The sequence below is a fragment of the Ruditapes philippinarum genome, unplaced genomic scaffold (assembly GCF_026571515.1).
Source record: "Ruditapes philippinarum isolate M1 unplaced genomic scaffold, ASM2657151v2 ctg1894_1_1_1_1, whole genome shotgun sequence".
In the NCBI taxonomy this organism is placed as follows: domain Eukaryota; kingdom Metazoa; phylum Mollusca; class Bivalvia; order Venerida; family Veneridae; genus Ruditapes; species Ruditapes philippinarum.
Genome location: NW_026852855.1, coordinates 3,098 through 23,670, shown reverse-complemented (window position 1 = coordinate 23,670; position 20,573 = coordinate 3,098). Strand labels below are relative to the sequence as shown.

The 20,573-nt window shown below is 31.5% G+C and overlaps 1 protein-coding gene across 1 annotated transcript; it reads left to right on the top strand.

Annotated features, from left to right (window-relative positions):
• The first annotated feature begins 1,623 nt into the window (after nucleotides 1-1,623).
• LOC132726359 (uncharacterized) lies at nucleotides 1,624-4,419 on the top strand. The gene is made up of 4 exons (XM_060711674.1): nucleotides 1,624-2,686; nucleotides 2,938-3,016; nucleotides 3,285-3,401; nucleotides 3,926-4,419. The coding sequence occupies exons 1-4, from the start codon at nucleotides 2,303-2,305 to the stop codon at nucleotides 4,069-4,071; spliced, it is 726 nt and encodes a 241-aa protein (XP_060567657.1). The 5' UTR covers nucleotides 1,624-2,302; the 3' UTR covers nucleotides 4,072-4,419.
• The last annotated feature ends 16,154 nt before the right edge of the window (nucleotides 4,420-20,573 follow it).

Below are 20,573 nucleotides of genomic sequence, written 5' to 3'. Positions count from 1 at the left end.
AGCCGACGTATCCACTTCTTGAAGGCGTATCGGTACGCTGATTTGGGCACAGTAATAAGGTACTGATGAATGGCAGATCCAAGTGCCTGTCGGGACTTGTATTATCGCCCAGCAAGGAAGGATTTCAATTTTGGAAACAAAAAGAAATCACATGGGGCAAGGTCTGGAGAATGCGGGGGATGAGGCAAAACAGTACTTTTTCTTTTTTTCAAAAATGCCGAAACTATTGCGGAGGTATGAGCGGGGGCATTGTCATGTAGAGGACGAATATGCTTAAAACCAGTGACAAGGCGTCGTTTCTTATAATACTTTTTCAGTTTCTTAAGTATTACGTCCCAGTGATACTTTTGCCTTTTTTCACCGGCACTTTTATTGCGACTCCTTCACCGGGGAAGAAAATTGCATACAAAACCTTCTTTGCAATCAAAGACCGTTTAGAAATTATTGGGCGTTTGTTGTGTTTAGTGGCCCAAATTTTGTTGCTAATTTTTCTGACGGGCTGAAAATAATCGACCCAAGTTTCATGACCTGTGACGACATTGGCAAACTGTTTTTTGTCATATTATTTTGGAAACATTTGAAGCAGCTTTTTGCTGATTTTGGTGCATTTTTGCTGCAGTCTACTCAAATTTCTTTTTCCATCGCTTTGTCATAAGACACACAAGAAGGTCCATAAGCAGTAGAGAGTTCAGTCATCAACTGCTTTAAAGAGCAACCCAGTTTTGAGCGAGCTTTGATGTAAGCCCGAATTTCATCTTTTTTGTAGACGCTTCTACCAACCATTTTTACTACAATTAGCATTAAAATAAAAATATACATACCAGGAATAATACAAGGTAGGAAAATAGTAATGTATAAAATCAATATTCTATTGTTATTATTATTTCTTTAATGAAATAACTTATGTTATGTGAATGTTTTGGAAACAACCCATGTGTAGCAATGTCCCCCCCCCCCTGCACTATTCAGCTCTAAACTACTCGCATTTGGTCTCTTGATGTGTGATTAGTACCATGATTCTGTGAAAGAATTCCTTTAATTATGTAAAGTGATCAGATCCAAAACAATATTCAACACCGGTTTGTCCTGACCTGTATAGATAATACATTAGCGAATACAAACTTATGAAAATTGATGAAAAATTGCACTCATTTTCATGTCTGATGGTGATATGACAATTTGTATTTGCACATTATCATGGTTTAACCTTGAATTATATGTGTCTATAGTATGCAGACAAAGACATGATCTACGAGAAGTGTTACATCACACAGCTCAGTTTTAAATAAAGAAAAGTTATTACCTGAAAACATCAAAAATTTATCACAATGATTCAGATACGATGGTCATAATAAAAAGTGAGAAGGATTAAAAATTAAAACTAAGGTTGTTTAGTTACGATAAACTTAACAATCATCCCACCCACGTGATCTGAAGTTGGCACCATATCAGCCAAAGTTGCTCAAAGTGAAACAAACTGACGATAAAGCTATAACTGGTCTGCCAAACAGAAATGATTAATTTAGTTTATTGCCAACACAGTAGTAATTTATAGAACACATCATAAAGGCACTTGTCATTGGAATTTTTTAAAAAAGTAATAAGTGCTTATCAAAGCCAAAACATGAGCCTTCTGACTGGTCACATTTCATTTTTAAACGAAAGAAGTTACACTTACAAGGATTAAATATTTTATTTTTACTTAGACGGTCATTTTTGTCTTTAACTTTAGCAACCAGACCATTGGCTCATCGCCTAGGCGACCTTCTATCATTTAAAGTTCTCCCCGTAATTAAGCTCACTATAAATACAGTGGGTCTTCGCCATAGGGATTCAATTTTGTATGTCAAGCAGATGATACCATTAGAAATTGATTCTTAACAACCACCAAGCTCGTTGTCTTACTTTATCTGAAAGACAGTATGCGCATGACTTGATTTATGTCAAACCAGAATTATCTTGTTTTTTGTACATGTATAAAAGTCCGTAGGCCATATCAAAAATAAAGAAAAACATAACTGATGCTAATTCCAGTCTTAAAGATCAAATGAACCTTTAAACTCATAATGAACCCTTTCTTGCAGTTGGGATATAAATGTCCATCCTGTCTTATTAATTCTTTTTATGAGTAATCTCTCTGTACTAATACTGATTAACATTCTATTTATCGATATTAATATTGGACTACCAATAAGGTGAATATATTAAGATTACTTATATCTAATCTATACTCGTATCTCGTCAAATTGAAATGTCAAAGTTTGATAAAACGTTCATTTAAAGGTTACAAAAGGTAACAAAGATGTCACACATTTGTATAATTACCGTTCTATTTCCTATCTTAATCATTTATTCTGCTGGATATAAAATTCAACAAACTGGACTAAATGGCAACCATGCAAAGTTTCATCAAAACTTAAAGCATTTATTCGGAAGAAGTACAAGAAGCTCACCTGGCAATATTTGTTGTGCGTATGGGCAATGGGAAGCAAATGCATATATAATTGCAAGTACAAAATTGACTCTCGAGAATATAACAATGATTGTTTATTACAATGGAACAGGGAAAATTGCCTTCGATGAAACAAATAAAAAATCTTACATTAGTTTTAATGTAACAGAATTTGCCCCAGGATCAACAAAACATGACTATAAAACATCGACGGATATCAAAGACTTTGCAACGGTATGTTATATGTAACTACATGTATATCATAATTGAATTCATATAAAGCCAAGCGAACATTCAGTTGTTTCATAGTTCAGTTTTTAAATTAGAACGCAGACATTTTATATAAGAACACTTTATTATATTTCTCTTGAATAAAGCTATAAAACTTTCAATTGACTTATAGTCTCATTAAACTTTTAAAAGAAAAACAAGTAGGAAGAATGTTATACATGTATAAATAAAATGAAGCAAATGTGTATTTCCAGGGAATTACATATGACATAGATGGCGACAGTTGTTTTAAGCAGCCGAATTCAGCGGACATGCAAATATTATGTGTTCCAGGTATGTTGACCAATAATGGGTGATGATACTTGTGCAGTCCATTAACTAATATGACTAGCAGAACCTACCTCAGTGCCCCTTTTTATTGTCAACCGTTTAGTACCATGATAGTAAATCTGTTATTAAATTAACAACATAACCAGAAAGTTATATATTTCATTTGAAATACAAAGGTTAAACATGTAACACAAACAAGTATTACATGTATCTTGTAACGTGTTCCATTTTTATCATTGTAATGTAAGCTTTTTATTCGATGTTTCTTCAGGGAATGCGACAGTGATGTCTAAGGGTTTATTTAATGGCGTAGACGTAACAACATATCAGATATCGTACAGTACTCCACCATTGGAGATTCTTACAACACCAACAGTTCGACAAAACGGTAAAACATGTTTCTATTTGCCAACACTAAGCAGAATGTAAACAACTTTAGGGCACCGTAAGATGACTAGTATCATTTCAAATAACACCTGCTATCGATGTGACAATAATACTGTAAATATTTTAAGAATCAATACTAAATTATTATCAATTTACCTAACAGTGACTTTACTGGTATTATTCACAGAGAAATGTTCCAATAAAATGTTTTCAGTGCCAGTCAAATAAATCAGAACAAAACCTTACAAAATGTGTACAAACATATTAAAAGAAAATCTTTTTTGTGTATTAGTTTCTTAGAATAAAATTTCTAAAAAAAATATTTTGGAGTACTGACAAAAGTACAATACTGCAACGTGCAACATTCAATGATAAGAGTACCTTTGCATGACTTCACGCGCACCTCTCCCACCTACTCCAAGAGTGAGACTACATGTATCTACATTTATCTGAGGTGAAAAATCATCTTGCAAAATACAAAATAGTATTCATCTAATTGATTACAATACGCTCCTAATATTTCAGGTAGTAATTGTGAGACGATCATGTTCTCTTATGCGATGTTCTCCGATGATACCATTGAAGAATCAGTGTATGATGTTGATGTCGTAGATATAACTCCAGGAATAAAAGATCCATCTATATTTGTACCTCCTAAAGATTGCAACTAGGTGGGTTATTGGAACACGTCGTCGATTATTATATCACGTGATTTTATATGTATACAAAAAGAGGGTGTAATCTTTGTACAGTGTATATTAAATGTATGTATGTGACATCCAAAGGAAAAAAGTCTATTTCGGTAAAATTGTGATTGAAAAATATCTGACTTATAATCAATTTTCAAACGCCCACTTATGTACATTTCTTTCCTAATCCGAATAATGTCAACAAGTATATATTTTGTACTTTGGGTTTCTTTAACAATAATAAGTACATGTATAAAAATAATGTACTGTTTACTGTGTTCTATAAATTTACCTAATTAAGGTATACATTGGAATAAACTTTATCACCAATTCCAAGCATTTATTTACTATTTGTCGCTCTGTTTATTTCTATATACTATTGTGTCCGAGGTCCTTATCCGAAAGTTTGACGGATAGGGCAGAAAATTCGCGATCTACATGGATATTCTCCACAATACCCAGTCTTGTAATATTTATTTCAAAAGTAAATGGCGTATCAAGCGTATTGAACACATTTATTAATTTGGACGGCCTTTACTTTCAATAACAAGTACATGTATTTGACAATTTTAGAATAAAAACACAAACACATTTGGTAAACAAATGTATCTCATTCGGATGCTTTGAGCTGAAAATTGCGAATTTCACAACGAGTTATTTTGAAACAGTTTTCATTATATTGTCGTGTTGTTGTTTTTGTTTTAGAATGTAGGTCTCTTTACTATCATTACATAAGAATCGATTTGTTTCCGTTATAATACACATTCATTAACTAATCTCGCAAGAGTTACTACAGTATTACTTCATAAGGCATTGTGCAACACCATATACATAAGTTTAATGATTCTACTATTAACCGTCCATCGATGCATGTTTGCAAAAATAAAGACATTTGGCAATGCCTTGCTTTTTTTTGACGTCAAAAGTGCATGTTTGAATATTTAGTGTAAAAGCCTTTAGACACAGGCAATGGGTACTTTTTATTTATCTGCCCCTAAAAGTGAGTTTTGGCTTGTGTTATACCAATTTTAAAGCAGATATATAAGAAAACGTAGCTAGCATCACCTTGTTTGATAATAAATGTGTACGTATTTCCTCGTTACCTGTCATGGCAAATTTGAAAATATTGCAGGCTCAGTTTGATTGAGCCTATTCATGGACGGTACTGAAAATGCAAGTTACCGTCCACGCTCCCTAGCACCGGCTTAAGCAGAATTCAACATTTAAAAACGAAAATGGTGAAATTTTGAATTAAGAAACATCCGCAGATGTGTTCACACGGCGGTTATCATGGAATCTTCAATGTTACACAGAAGTGCCATTTTCCATGAAATGCGGCGTCTGGTCCCCAAGTTAAAGAATGCGTGTGCCCTTAACGAAATCAAAGGGCTGCAAGCTCTGTGGTATTTTCTGATCTTTGCAATCTAAATCATACTGACTATCTGTATGTATTTTCCTTCCTATATAAGTTTATTTTTATATACTATAATTCATCTTACGCAGTGACTGCGTATGGAATTTTGCATGACTAGAGTTGCTTCAAAAATTTTTCATTTTTTATGACAGCCACACTTTATCCTTGCATATCGTGGCTACGTCCTTAAAAAAGAACCTCAAAAAAAAGTTGCCTCGACTAGGATTTGAACCTTAGGCCTTTCACACCCTTAACGAGCGCGATACGAGCGCGATACCCCTGCACCACGGTGAAGCAATGCGTATTATGTAGCCTGAATAAAAACAAATACAGAACAGAACAGAACAGAATTTATTGATTTAGGCCACCAGCCCATAACATATACAATTGTAACATTAAAAAGATACAAAGTTATGTGGATAAACTCATCAATACATTATAACAATTCACACAAATTACATTGTTAATGATAAAAAATAGACGTATCTAAATCAAAACTGCATAATCATCTTTTTTCGAATTGTTGCATGATAAACATAATTGGCAAGACTTTTTATAACATTTTCATTTTTACACGATAATAATATATTCAATTTGTGCTCTGTTGCACAAGTATAATATTTCTTAGCAATATAGTTTGCTCTTAAATCTGCATATACAGGACAGACTAGTAGAAAGTGATATTCATTTTCAAATAATCCTAAGGAACATACTTTACAATTCCAATCATTTCGTGTTAATTTTTCTATATGACTTTTAAGTCACTTTCTAAATGTGAAGCCCTGAACGTAATTGAGCGTAGCAATGTCTGAATTTCCTGATATTTAAGATAGATATATAAGTTTTCTTGGTCATAATTGTTTTTAATACGATTATACAATGAGAGACAATCACTAGAATCTAACTTGCTATACCATCCTTGCAAATAATTATCCTTAAGTCTTTGACAAAACAAATGGAGAAACAATCTTTCATTTTGAACTCCTGGTTCAACCAAACGTGCCCAAACCTATTACTACATAAAAGATGTTCAATTTCATTTGCCCAATTAAAATATTTAGCACATGTTGTACTTGAAAGCATTCTATAACAAATTTTTACATATCTGTCATTAGGTAATTTCAATAATTTGAACCAGTACTTTATGCAAAGCATGGCAGATTCTACATAAATTGGATAACGACCACAGTCGCCTAATACTACATTATTACTAGATGTTCTATTTACGCATAAAAATCGTTTACAAGCTAAACGATGAATAAGCTCACAATTTTCACAGGGTTTAAAACCCATAATTCGGATCCATACAGAAGGATCGGTTATATTTTGGTATCAAATAATTTAAAAAATATGTTTGAAGGCAATTGTCCATAATCATACAAAGAAGAAAGTAAAGAAAATGATACTCGTTGTTAGCTTTCATTGCAAGTTCATTGCTCATAATATTTAACGACATAGTGAATGTAAATGTTACTCCAACATAGGTAAAAGAATTATTTCAAGTTGCTGATTATTAATAATAAAAACATTCATTACGCGCTAATCGACTGCCCTTTTTAAAAACCATGACTTTTGGTTTTTGATATATTTTACTTGCAAACAAACTAAGACTTGCAAAACGTTCCTAATACATTAAGTTGATATTGTAAATCTCTAACTGTTTTGTGCAATCAAGGCTACGTCATCCGCAAACATTAGCAGCCATATTGAAATTTCATTTGGCATTATCTGTATACCTATAATTTTATCGTCATTGTTCATCATAACTGATAATTCATTTATAAAAAATGAGAACAATTTCGGCGAAGCCAAACATCCCTGATTGAGGCCCATCGGGCAATTAAAATAATCTGAGATTTGACCGTTAGAACGTACACATGCTTTTACATTATATATACATAGAAATAACAGAATTTAAAAGATTTCCCCTTATATTAGCATTGTAAAGTATTTGCCAAAGCTTGTTACGATTTGACAGAATCAAATGCTGTTTTGAAATCAACGAATGCAAAATATAATTTGCCCCCTTTCTTTGAAAGTGCCTTAGAAATAAGTGATTGCAGAACAAATGCATTATCTGTTGTTCTATAACCAGCTCTAAATCCAGATTGGCATTCGTCTATTTTATTTAAAAACATTGGCATAAAAAGGTAGTCGTCTATTTAAAATGGATGTGTATATCTTACTAAAAATGTTAAGCAAAGAGATTCCGCGATAATTCGCTGGATCATTACGATTACCCTTTTTGTCCAATGGTATGATAATAGCGGTACTCCATGAATCTGGAAATTCCCCTTTAGCAAATAGTCTGTTAAATAAAGCCACCATTAATGGCATAATTAAATCAAATGCGTATTTTAAAGAAATTTGGTGGGAAATCGTCAAGTCCCGGCGCCTTTGCAGATTTCAATGAACGAATGCTCATTAATATTTCTTCTTCTGTGATTTCTGCGTTAAAAATCTCATTTTCAATTTCAGTTAAATTTCCATCAACTAGAGCAATTTCATCTGCGTCTTCATCAACTAGGCCTTGAAATAATTTTTCAAAATGATCTTTCCAAGATTCTAAAGGAATACTACTCTGAGCGCTACCATTTGAAGACGGAGACAAAAATACTTAATTATTTTCCAAAACGATCTAGGGTTATTTGAATCTTTTACTAAATCATCGAGCTTGTTGTGAAAAAAATGTTTCTTTTTATATTCACAAAGGTTTTTGAATTGTTTTTTAACTTGTATGTAATGCTCGAGGTTAGAATTCGATCTACATTCTCGATAGCGACGTAAATGATAGTATTTACTCTTTTTCAGTTCAAAACATTCGTTATCAAACCATTTAGGTTGATGCTTAAGAACAGTCCGTTTTGTTTCAGTCACGCATACTATAAATTTGTTAAAACTATCCATTATGGAATCTAGTACAGAATCTATATCATTTGAGAAATCTTTAATATAACAAATCATGTTATGTAACTTTGCATTATTTAAAGTGTAAGTTAAAGTTTGTCTCAGATCTGCTACAGTCTTATCACCAAAAATTACAAACGACACGTTCTTTTTTCTTATTATTTCCGGGTAGTATATTTTGAGAACACAACAGTACTAGAAATATTTACTTCAATTGGTAAATGACTCGATTCAGTTCTGTCCCCAACTTTAAAATCTGACATAAGATTAAATATAGATTCTGATGCAACTAAATAGTCGATTACGCTACTGCCATTACTGCTAATGAAAGTTTCATGACCTACTCCACAATCTTGACCACAGCGTCCATTTGCTATATATAAAGAATATGTTTTACAAAAATCTAATAACTGAACTCCAAACCTATTAATGACTGAGTCACACGAATGTCGCGTCGGTAAAGAATTCGACAAAATGTCATCATAGTCCGATAATATGGGGATGTTTGAAGTATTTTCAATATAATCTTTATGGTTACTAGTTCGTGCATTTAAATCGCCTAGTATGATATAATCAACCTCGGAAAAATTTACATCGAGTTCAAATAGGTAATGTTCTAACAGTTTTAAACCTTTAAATGATTCGTACATATATGCCAGAGAATTTTCCGGGGGTAAATATACAATGCATAAAATAATATCTCGATTTGCATTAAACAATTGCTTAAATATTCTCAAGAAAATACAAAATTTACAATTTGACTGTAATCGTGATATATAATCATTAATAGATTTATGTATATAGAGACAGCAATACCTGCCATAACCTCTTCCTTGAGTATTATACTTAAAGGCATTATTGTAATAACAAATATAATCAGTCAATATATCAACATAATCATCGAAACACAATTCCCAGGTTTTTGATAAACATATAATGGTAAATGTTCTAAAATAGTCTATGATATTCTGATATGAAAATTACATTGTCATTCTAAATTGAGAATTTCCATTTCGTGTTTGTAATCCTTATCAATTTAGAGATATTTTGTTCACGATAAACCTATTTAACACTGATAAAAATAATTTAGCGAAAATCTTCTTGCCAAAACAGTCTGACATGTATATATTCCACTACTCGGCAGTCAGATTTATTTGTGTACTACGTCCTGGATTATTCAGTAATCGACATAGCTAAAAATAGCATTTTCATTGATTTAAATGATATTCATCCGCGAAATTTGTGATTGTAACCTCATATTTCTATTGACTAATCTGAACTTTCAATGCACTGTAATTCATTAAATGCCTACATTAAAAATTATTCTTTCTTTTAAATTGCTGGTTTTTAAGCAGTTTTGAGTGAGAACTACTATGCGTTGTTAGGTCTGTTAGGAAATTTTGTGTTAGACCGTGGATGTTAGCTATGTATTTACTGATCTTGCGATCAGAAAATACAAAAACAATGGGCAGAACTAAGTAAAATAGAACTTTGAAAAGGAATCTGTGGTTATGAAGCCTGCATACCACAGTCAAGACGTCAAAAGAGAAAGTTAAAAAGCAGGCAACATATCAAAAGGGTGATATTACAGTATTCAAGTAGGAATACTGGAACCGCCTAAGTTGAAAAGGTCAAATATAAGAAACAGTAGTAAATACATGAATATAGAATTTTTTTTCACATCACAATGATCAGATATAATATTTGATTCCTCAACGTTATTAGATGTAACGCATTTTATAATGTCGGGCCTACATTAAACAAAATATAGAACACTTATGAATTTTAAATCCTATATCTAGTGGCTTTACAAAACTTGATAAAAAGTTGTTACGTTCATACGTGCTTGCTTATCTTGGCTTTTTGTTAACACAGCAGTATCTGCGACATAACCTTCGAGTAATAATTCTACATTAATTAAAATCTCATTTTCGACATCATCTGGTTTCTCCCCCACTCTTTTAGCAGCAGTCAATATGCCTGTTTTTATACCATTATTTCCTTTAACGGTTATTTATTCATTCATTTTTAAATAGGGAGGAGTAAAACTTTTTTAGAATGTGTCATATAACAAGTATGTTAATATTCAAATATTTAAATGGCAATATATATGAATGACTACATTATTGGTGAATTTATCATTATTAACAAAATCATTAAAACAAATGGTAGGGCATTTCTCTGAAATTTTATGAAAATTAGTAAATATGATGATAAAAATATAGTAAGTTATCTCATTGTGAAATAAAAGTATTGGGAGATTTAAAGTAAATTTGCCTCTTTGTTTTTTTTTTCAACTGTCTGAAAATTCATTAAAAACAGGTTAACAATATGGTTCTTGTAACAGCTATGGAATCACAGTTTAAAAATACCGCTAATAAACTATTCTTGTTTACTATCGTAATTGAGATTACTAGTATAGTATCTTAGTTGTTACGTCATATCCAGTGTAGTAATGTTTCACGATGCTGTTAGACTTTGATCAGAGACAAAAAAATCAAGAAAAAGACATAAACGAGAAATCATACACTTATTTAGAGTTAGCTAAAACTGTCCGTTTTTACCCGATGGCCGGATTAACCCGTGCTTCCGATATAACATCCACTCAAAGTATCAGGTTTAGTTACATGGATATATCTTATCTATACGAGTATCCCGTACAATGTCAAAGTTAGATAAAACGTTCATTTAAAGGCTACGTAATGTAATAAATATGTCCTACATTTGTTTCATTACTGTTTTCTTTCCTATGTTAATTCATATTTGTACTGGATATAATATTCATTACGCTGGACAAAATGGCAACCATGCAAAGTTTCATCAAAACTTAAAGCATTTATTCGAAAGAAGTACAAGAAGCTCACCTGGCAATATTTGTTGTGCGTATGGGCAATGGGAAGCAAATGCATATATAATTGCTAGTACAAAATTGACTCTCGAGAATAATACAATGATTGTTTATTACAATGGAACTGGAAAAATTGCCTTCGATGAAACAAATCAAAAATCTTACATAAGTTTTAATGTAACAGAATTTGCTCCAGGATCAACGAAATATGACCACAAGACATCGACAGATATTAAAGACTTTGCAACGGTATGTATATATCATTGAATTCAGACAACAAAGAATATGTAATGATTGGAACCTTCAGTCCTTCATGGTTCAGATTTCAAATTTGTAACGATGACATTTTATACAGAAAAAATATAATACATATATATTTCTCTTTGATAACTTTAAATTAAAAGAGGTCTTTTTGGGTTTACATTAAATAAAAGTAGTGAATGTTACATAAATTAATAAGAATATTTTTCCGGGGCACTAAATAAAAAAATGGCGGATTTGTTTGAGCGGGAAAATTTCAGCGAACCATGAAAAATATTTTGTGTTCCGGTATTTTGCCCAATATGTATGGTATCATTTATAAAGTCAACTAGAAGACCACAAAAAAACCTAAAATTCCCTCCCTTTTTTATTTTAATCATTTTTTTTATATTAGTTAAACGCTTATGTTCTTTTGGAATACTAAAATTGAAAATTTGGCCAATGGTCAAACATCTTTGGTAAATTTATGATATAACCAAACACTAACTAAACTCTCTTTTAATGTGTTTCATTTCAATAATTGAATACAAAGTTTTTTTCTGATGGTTTTTGTTTTATTCAGGGAATGCGACAGTGATGTCTAAGGGTTTATTTAATGGCGTAGACGTAACAACATATCAGATCAAGTACAGTGCTCCACCATCGGAGGTCCTCACAACACCAACAGTTCGACAAAACGGTAAAACATGTTTCTATATGCCGACGCTATGCATAAAGTAAAGTCTCATATTGTCTACCAAAATATACAAAAAAAAAGAGAAAATCTTATTTCATCCCGTCTTTTCTACAAAACAACCAAATATTTCAACAGCTTTATAGATGTGTGAAGTTGGCGGCCTAGCGGCCTGGCGGCGTGAAGTTGGCGGCCTGGCGGCCTAGCGGCTTGAAGTTGGCGGCCCAAAATGTTTTTTTTTTACAATAAAACGGCATTTAATGAAGTTTTAAAGATAATTATTGTTATTTAAACGATATATCTTAAGAAAAATCACTTTCAGAGAACTTTTTTATTTTATCATTTTTGTGAAGTTGGCGGCCCAGCGGCCCAGCGGCCTGGCGGCCAAAAATTTTAATGTTGTAGAAATGATTTTTTAACAATAAAACACATACGCGTTATTTCATACTTGTTCGTGTTTTTGATAATATCGATCAACCGAACAGGACATAAGAATGGCAGACTGGATCGCAGGCTAATATATGGTGTACAATTTCTGTAACAAATTTGAATTGTCCTTTATGAAGTTTTAAAACATTTTTTCTGGTCCCATCCAATTTATTATCCCCGTTCAATCCATGAGTATAAGTCATCCTTTACTGACTTTACAAAATAACTTTTGCTTACACATTTATTAACAATAACTCATGATTACAGATGGGGCTATGGTCATACACTAAATGATTACCTCCTTGTTATTGGATGAAACTGAAAAGTTGAATGGTTGGGATTCTGATTGCTAGCACAAGTTATTCGGGTGAAAAATGTATTAAATGTTTCCATGTTGTCATTTTAACGCTATTTTTTGTTAGTTCAAAACGTTAACTTGTAATTTTTAAACATTGATTTGTTTTAACATTTGTATATGTTGTATGTTGCTTGTAAAAGTATGTAGTTGTTTACATTATTATCATGAATCACATGTTTGTCAATATAACGTTTTGCTATTGCTGTACTTTAACACTTCATTCTTATGGTGTTGTATATACGGATATTCCCAGAATAAATATACAGTACCTTTGCTTTGTAAGGTTTTGCTCCCATTTTCCATCTGCATCGCATAATTGTTATACCTCAACACCGCATAAATTATGGTAAAAAAATACATTTTGTTACAATGGTGCCAATATTTGGAATAGAATCTTATTTTATAACGGTCATATTATTCTTTAAAATCTTTTGAAAATAAAAATAAAAACATAACTTGTACACGAAATAAATATCTTTATAACCATATCATTATGTTATAATACTAAATTATACATGTATATAATAAATAAAGTATTGTTATGGCGAGTGGTTAGCGCGTCGAAATAGTCAACTATGTATCGCTCACCGTGTGGGCACAAACCAAGATAGGGGCAAGCCGTTATTTCTTGAGCAAGAAACTAAACACTAAATGAACAAAGGCTACCAGGTCACGAAACAACGGAACTACTTTGGCGAGAGGTCGAAAGTACGATGACGATGATACGAGATTATGCCGAGTTTTCAACATCGTGGTTTCATTTGTTTTTGTTGTTTTTTTTTTCTATTTTTTTCTTCTTTATTTTTTCGACTTTTAACCATCATAAATATGTTTTTACGCTGTTTCGCGTTATATGTGTGTCGTGATGGCTGTAATGGGACATCGTGGAGATCCCTCAAGAGCAATATTCCAAAGCAAATATATATAGTTGACACTTGCAGTCTCTATTTTCTTTGGAGTCTATTATTGAGAGATAATAAATTATATTATACCTCATTTGCATACGGTCTTCTATATTCAATATGACGTCATCCGGTCCAAAAACCGCATACAACCCGGGGGCGGTCCATAATTCTTACAAGTAAAATGGTTTCCTGCGGGGAACATTTTAAATGATATAAGATATTTCATTTAACTATTTTCAACATTGTTTGGGGGACAACATATAGTCGATCAATATAGAAGAAGGTCATTGGAAACTGGTGACCGTTGATGACCGGAGAAGGTCGAACATAAAACAATTATTTCTTTTTAAGAAAATGATTCAATAGGCCTACCATTTTATGAATAATTCCGAACAAAAAAATAAGTAAACACACAAGTTTACGCAGAAAATATCTCTATTTATTATGGCATATGCCACTACGATCGAATATTTCAATTAGTATGTATCTCAAATTTTACAGACAATAAATTGTTTATATTAAAGAAACATTGATAATTTTCAAACACATCATTCAAGTTTTTCAACCTTAAACGGTAAAATATTTAAACAAAAATTACAAATATCACGTAACAGTTATTTTGTTCTAATTAGATGTAATTCTGCCTAATTCCCCAGAGGTAAATCCGTCACGAACCGGCAAACGGTATTCAGCCAGGTTTTCGAAAGTTCAATTAACCAATCATGTAAGGTTTACATATCCCGTGCTCCTCCATGTACCGAAAACAGGTCACGTGCTCCTCCATGCCTCAAAAGTTAAACGCGTATCAATACCCTGCGGTCTCGAGCTCCAGACCGCAGGTTAAACGTAGCTTTCACGACGTGCGAATTTCACGACGACACAAACAGACGTTAACTGTCAAAATGGATAGGCGATTTGTCTCTTTATCAGAGACATAAATGTACTACATGTTGATCAAAAGTCATGATTTTTTTTAATTTAGTTATAAATTTTATTTATACTGTTTGTGAAATTCTTAAAGTCCAGGTTATTTTGCCTAGTAACATTAAATTAATATTGAATTTCATTAACAAAAATGGAATCACAACTCCTAAATCATCGGTAATCGGAATATTAAAAGAAGAGCATACACAAAATCCGTTTAGGGTTTGAGATATTTCACACACTGAACAAGTAAAATTATTATTTGAAAGCAAATAATAGTAAAAATGACAGCACAAAACAAGGGGATGAAAGGATTTAGATTCGGTATAATAGAACAAATAAAACATGGCATTTCCAACAGACCAACCAGTCCGTAAGCTTGCATTTTCCCCGAAAGGCCATTTTTTATTTCTTAAATAAATCCCATATATCATTTCCGATATAGGGCCTTTTCTGTTCTAATATGTTTGAAACCGGTTGTACCGTCCACAAAACTGGATCCCGCGATAACGCAAAAAGTACTGAAAATATTTTTATGAAACTTGATATATGGATAGATGGCAGTATGGAGATTATGCACGTCTTTTTCTTTTCTTCCTATGTTGAAAATTCTGGTTGCTATGGCAACAAATAGTCTGAAAATATGGCAAATTTAATATAAGTCAGATATATATCTGTGATAACGTTTGTGTAGATGAGCTACGCAATTCGCTGGTCAGTGATTTCCAGCAAATATTACGAAAATTTTCAAACAACATTTTTTAATTATAATTATTTAGTAACATAATGGTCAAGTCTACTATAACGGTGTAAAACAGTTATCATATTGTATTTATCATCTTTCAACTATATAAATAAAAAAACTACTAATTTGCCAACTGTCAACTTAACGCAGTAGGTAAGACTGTTAGTTAAATTTCTATTTGAATATCAATGCAAGGCATGTTCGATTCGCAAAAATTATTTCTGTATGAAGAATAGTTTTATTGTGTTGTGTTATTTTTTTTATTTACTTCTCATTTCACTTTTTCTTTTGTTTTCAATGTACACAAGATAAAAAATATTATAATCTGTGTATTAAAATTATTAGATATTGTAACAAAACTACCTTGATATCCCAATTCATTTGCATATATCATAAAATTGATAAAATAAGGAAAGAAAAATGTTAAACAATTTCTTAGGCTCGAACTCGTGGTAAAATTTTAAGTCGTATCGTATACCAACAACTTTACCAAATTTGCCATAAAGTTGTTTTAAATGGTACTTCTTATCTTGTATTATATTCTCTTCTTCAAAAAAGCTGTTTTACCTATTATCCCGAGATGATAATTTGGTTCTAACGGTACTTGGGAAAGTCCATTAAAGGGTAAGTCTGCATATTATCGGAGATTGAAAGTGTCAACGACTATTATAGTATAATTTCTAATAAAAATGTGTACCATCGTAGTGGTTAAATTGGTAAATCAGGGTCACTGTAACTTCTTATGAAATGCACTCACAGGTTCGAAACCGACGCTCATACATGACATAGTGATGATGTTATTTTTTTTTTCTTTTTCTTTTGTCTGTCTTTTGTATGATCGTTTGAAAATATTTTGTTCTTCCCAATTTCTTTTTTTTTTTTTTTTTGTTATTTGTTTCTTGTTCCCCTCGTTTTAAAGCAAACTGCTAAATGTCAAGTGATTAATTAATTAATTAAATTTAGCATTTTAAAAATCAAACTATTTTAAACGAACTACGATTACGAAATATTTATAACTTGAATATATGGATCAATATATAACATACTTAACTTCATTATATTGTTACATTTATGATGATGTCTAACTGTACACAAGTGCATATCAACCCGTGTCCAAAAAAACAACAACATTGAGGCATCAATGAGGGAATTCGGTAGTTTCATATAATAACCGGTTTATTTGTTATAAGTCGATATTACTAGTAATACATGTATCATACAAATACTGTACATCTTTTATGAATATTTCAACATTATATCGTTTACCATTTAAGTAGTAATTTTATATGATACCAGATCTTCAATATATGGATCCAAGTAAGTCATGTATGGAACCAGATGCTATTATATGAAACCGAATTATCAATATATTAAATCAATTTTACAATATATGAAACCAGTTTATCAATATATGCAACCGAAGTAGCAATATAAAAGTTGATTTTCACATTATATGATACCAGTTCTTCAATATATGATACCAAAGTAGCAATATATTGAACCAAAATGTCATTATACTGACGGGACTTTTTTACAGGCTGTATTCTATCCTTGCACCGGTATTACAGTCCTTGTTTAAAGAACATCGTGCTTCACTGACTGCATACTGACTGCATACTATAAGGAAAATTTGAAATTAACGTCACATTCACTTAAAATGGGCTGGGCAGGCAAAACTTATCGTTATATATGTAGGAGTTGTATGTCATAATTTAAGCTATTGAGTCGTACTGACCATTAACAAAAACATATTTAAAAAATAAGTTCATCTCGACCTTTACCTTTGATCAAAAATAGGCAGTGCCAGAAGGACACATCAAGGTTAATCTACTGACAAAGTTAAAAAATAACTTGTCAAATAATAATTGATTTCATGAAAAAGTTTATGCATTGTAACAACAGAACCCAGTGACCTCGGTCTTTGACTTGTTGACTTGAAAATAGGCTATTTTGGTTCCATATAATGACAATTGCTATCATAGAATGTAACATCAACTTATATACCAGCTGCTACTTTGGTTCGATACATTAATAAAATGGTTCCATATGTTGTAAAAATGACTTAATATAATGATAATTCGGTTTCATATAAGGGCATATTGAGTATCTGGTATCATATAATGTGACAATCAACTTATATATTGATACTTCGGCTCCATACATTGATAAAATGGTTTCATATATTGTAAAAATGAATTAATATATTGATAATTCGGTTTCATATAAGGACACCTCGTTCAAAATATTGTTACTTTGGTTCCATATATTGAATAATTTGTATCATATATTGTAATAACCAACTCATATATTGATACTTTGGTTCCATACATTGATAAAATGGTTTCATATATTGTAAAAATGAATAAATATATTGATAATTTGGTTTCATATAAGAACACCTTGTTCCATACGTTGTTACTTTGGTTCCACATATTGAATTATTGGAATCATATATTGTAATAACCAACTCATATATTGCTACTTTGGTTCCATACATTGATAAAATGGTTTCATATATTGTAAAAATGATTTAATATATTGATAATTTGGTTTCATAGAAGGACACCTGGTTTCATACATTGCTACTTTGGTTCCATATATTGAATAATTTGTATAACCAACTCATATATTGCTACTTTGGTTCCATTCAATTTTTCTTTAGATATATCGTTTAAATAACAATAATTATCTTTAAAACTTCATTAAATGCCGTTTTATTGTTAAAAAAACATTTTTAAACATTAAAATTTTTGGCTGCTAGGCCGCCAGGCCGCTGGGCCGCCAACTTTACAAAAATGACAAACTTAAAAAAATCTCTGAAAGTGATTTTTTCTTTAGATATATCGTTTAAATAACAATAATTATCTTTAAAACTTCATTAAATGCCGTTTTATTGTTAAAAAAACATTTTTACAACATTAAAATTTTTGGGTGCTAGGCCGCCAGGCCGCTGGGCCGCCAACTTCACAAAAATGACAAACTTAAAAAAATCTCTGAAAGTGATTTTTTCTTTAGATATATCGTTTAAATAACAATAATTATCTTTAAAACTTCATTAAATGCCGTTTTATTGTTAAAAAAACATTTTTACAACATTAAAATTTTTGGCCGCCAGGCCGCTGGGCCGCCAACTTCACGCCGCTAGGCCGCCAGGCCGCTAGGCCGCCAACTTCACACATCTATGTAACCGAAAGAATATCATTAAAGAGAATGCCTGATAACGATGCGTCAATAATACGGTTAATTTTTAAATAACAATACTAAAGTTCCACCATTTTTACAAGGAAGTAACTATCGGTACCATTCACGTAAAAATATTCAAATAAATTGTGTTATATTGTATTCATTTTTTGAAAGTCATACATCGTCCTCAATATTGTCATTTCCTAATGCCTATGTCCCTGAACAACAGTTAATATCGCAACAATAACAATTTGGTGCCATTGAAGTAAAATAGAACAAAAACTACAAAAAAAAAAACGTTTTTTTTTAAAGACATTTTTTTGTGTTTCACAAAAAAACCTAAAAACATCATTTTTGACGTTTCATAAAAGCACTGAGATAATAATTGTTCCGTAGCTAACACATTCACTGTGAGTGGTTGATAGAATAGATATGCATCACTTCACCCAGTCAAATAAAATGATTCTTCGAGTGAGAACTAAACATTAATAGTAGTAATAATAACGTAGTTATAACTTATCTTGCAAAATAAAAATGCTTTTCATCACTTCTTTAAGCACTTTTATTACGAAACGTTCTTTTAATTTCAGGTAACCACTGTGAGACAATTATGTTCTCGTATGCAATGTTCGTAGATGATCCGGCTGTAACACCTTTACTAGTGTATGATGTTGATGTCGTAGATATCACTCCGGGAATAAAAGATCCATCTATATTTGTGCCCCCGGCTGATTGCAACTAGCATTTATATTGCGTTTCTCCTCACCACTCACTATTGTATCACTCTGATAAACGTAACAAGAGAATTGGTCAGCATCATTAATGATATGAAAGACCTTTAACTAATTGTTTGTCCTTCAATGTTTTTTGACATTTCTCTATAAATTTGATACTTTCAGTAACAAATAATTAATGAATTTAAAATACAAGCACAAACACAGCGGTTAAACGAATTGTGCCTGGTTCAGATGTTGCGCATTTACCACTACTTAAAAGAATTTACAATTACATACATATTACGATATAAAGTTCGTATAAATATAGAATTAACACTGATACACATGTATATAAAAACATAACATAATGATTTTTTAAAGTGCTTCGTTTTCTTTTTGATTTATTAATTATTTACTTAAAGTCATAAGAAATATGTTGGTTATTTTGTAAAAATGGAAGAAACAACCAATTTATCTAAAAAGACATTGCAATGGATATATAGTGTTTAGAATCGTAAGAAAGCAGTATCATTAATTAGCCAAAATAGACAAAATGATACATCTTTAAAATGTGTTGTTGTTGTTGCCTTTTGATTGACAGTTTTAAAGTAAAATCGCTTTCAAAGCAAGCATTTCGGGGACTAAACTTATAGAGTAGACAAGTATATAACACTCACGCACGCATATGCACACAACTGTGAATAATAGAGAAATAGCTATTTCCTTAATTTAGAGAACGTTCAAAACGACATTATTGAAAATATTGCAGGATCGGTTTGACGGACGGTTGGTTAAATTTAGTAACATCCGTTCCATGCGTTATCTTAATTTTCCGACATGAAAGCATAATCATCGTAAACATTTTTTAAGCGATAGATAAAACAGAATTCAACAAGTATTAATGCTGTAATTGTTTACTGTTATTTCATTTCGTCAAAGTAAACACATTCTTCGTTACCTATCGCTCAACAATGGTGATACAACTTACCACACGTATGAAATCTTAAATATAATCTTTGATTATATCCAGGTGAATATTTACATGTATAACATTTAGTAGTATTATACTAATGTAGTTTTAAATGACACACCTAAATAAAACAGTTATACAATACCATAAA

What these genes read in the sequence shown, in the direction of transcription:
- LOC132726359 (XM_060711674.1), top strand. Translation starts at nt 2,303, where the DNA reads ATGTCACACATTTGTATAATTACCGTTCTATTTCCTATCTTAATCATT. An exon ending in GCAAATATTATGTGTTCCAG is followed by an intron (nt 3,017 to 3,284) that starts GTATGTTGACCA and finishes ATGTTTCTTCAG; the next exon opens with GGAATGCGACAGTGATGTCT. An exon ending in ACCAACAGTTCGACAAAACG is followed by an intron (nt 3,402 to 3,925) that starts GTAAAACATGTT and finishes CTAATATTTCAG; the next exon opens with GTAGTAATTGTGAGACGATC.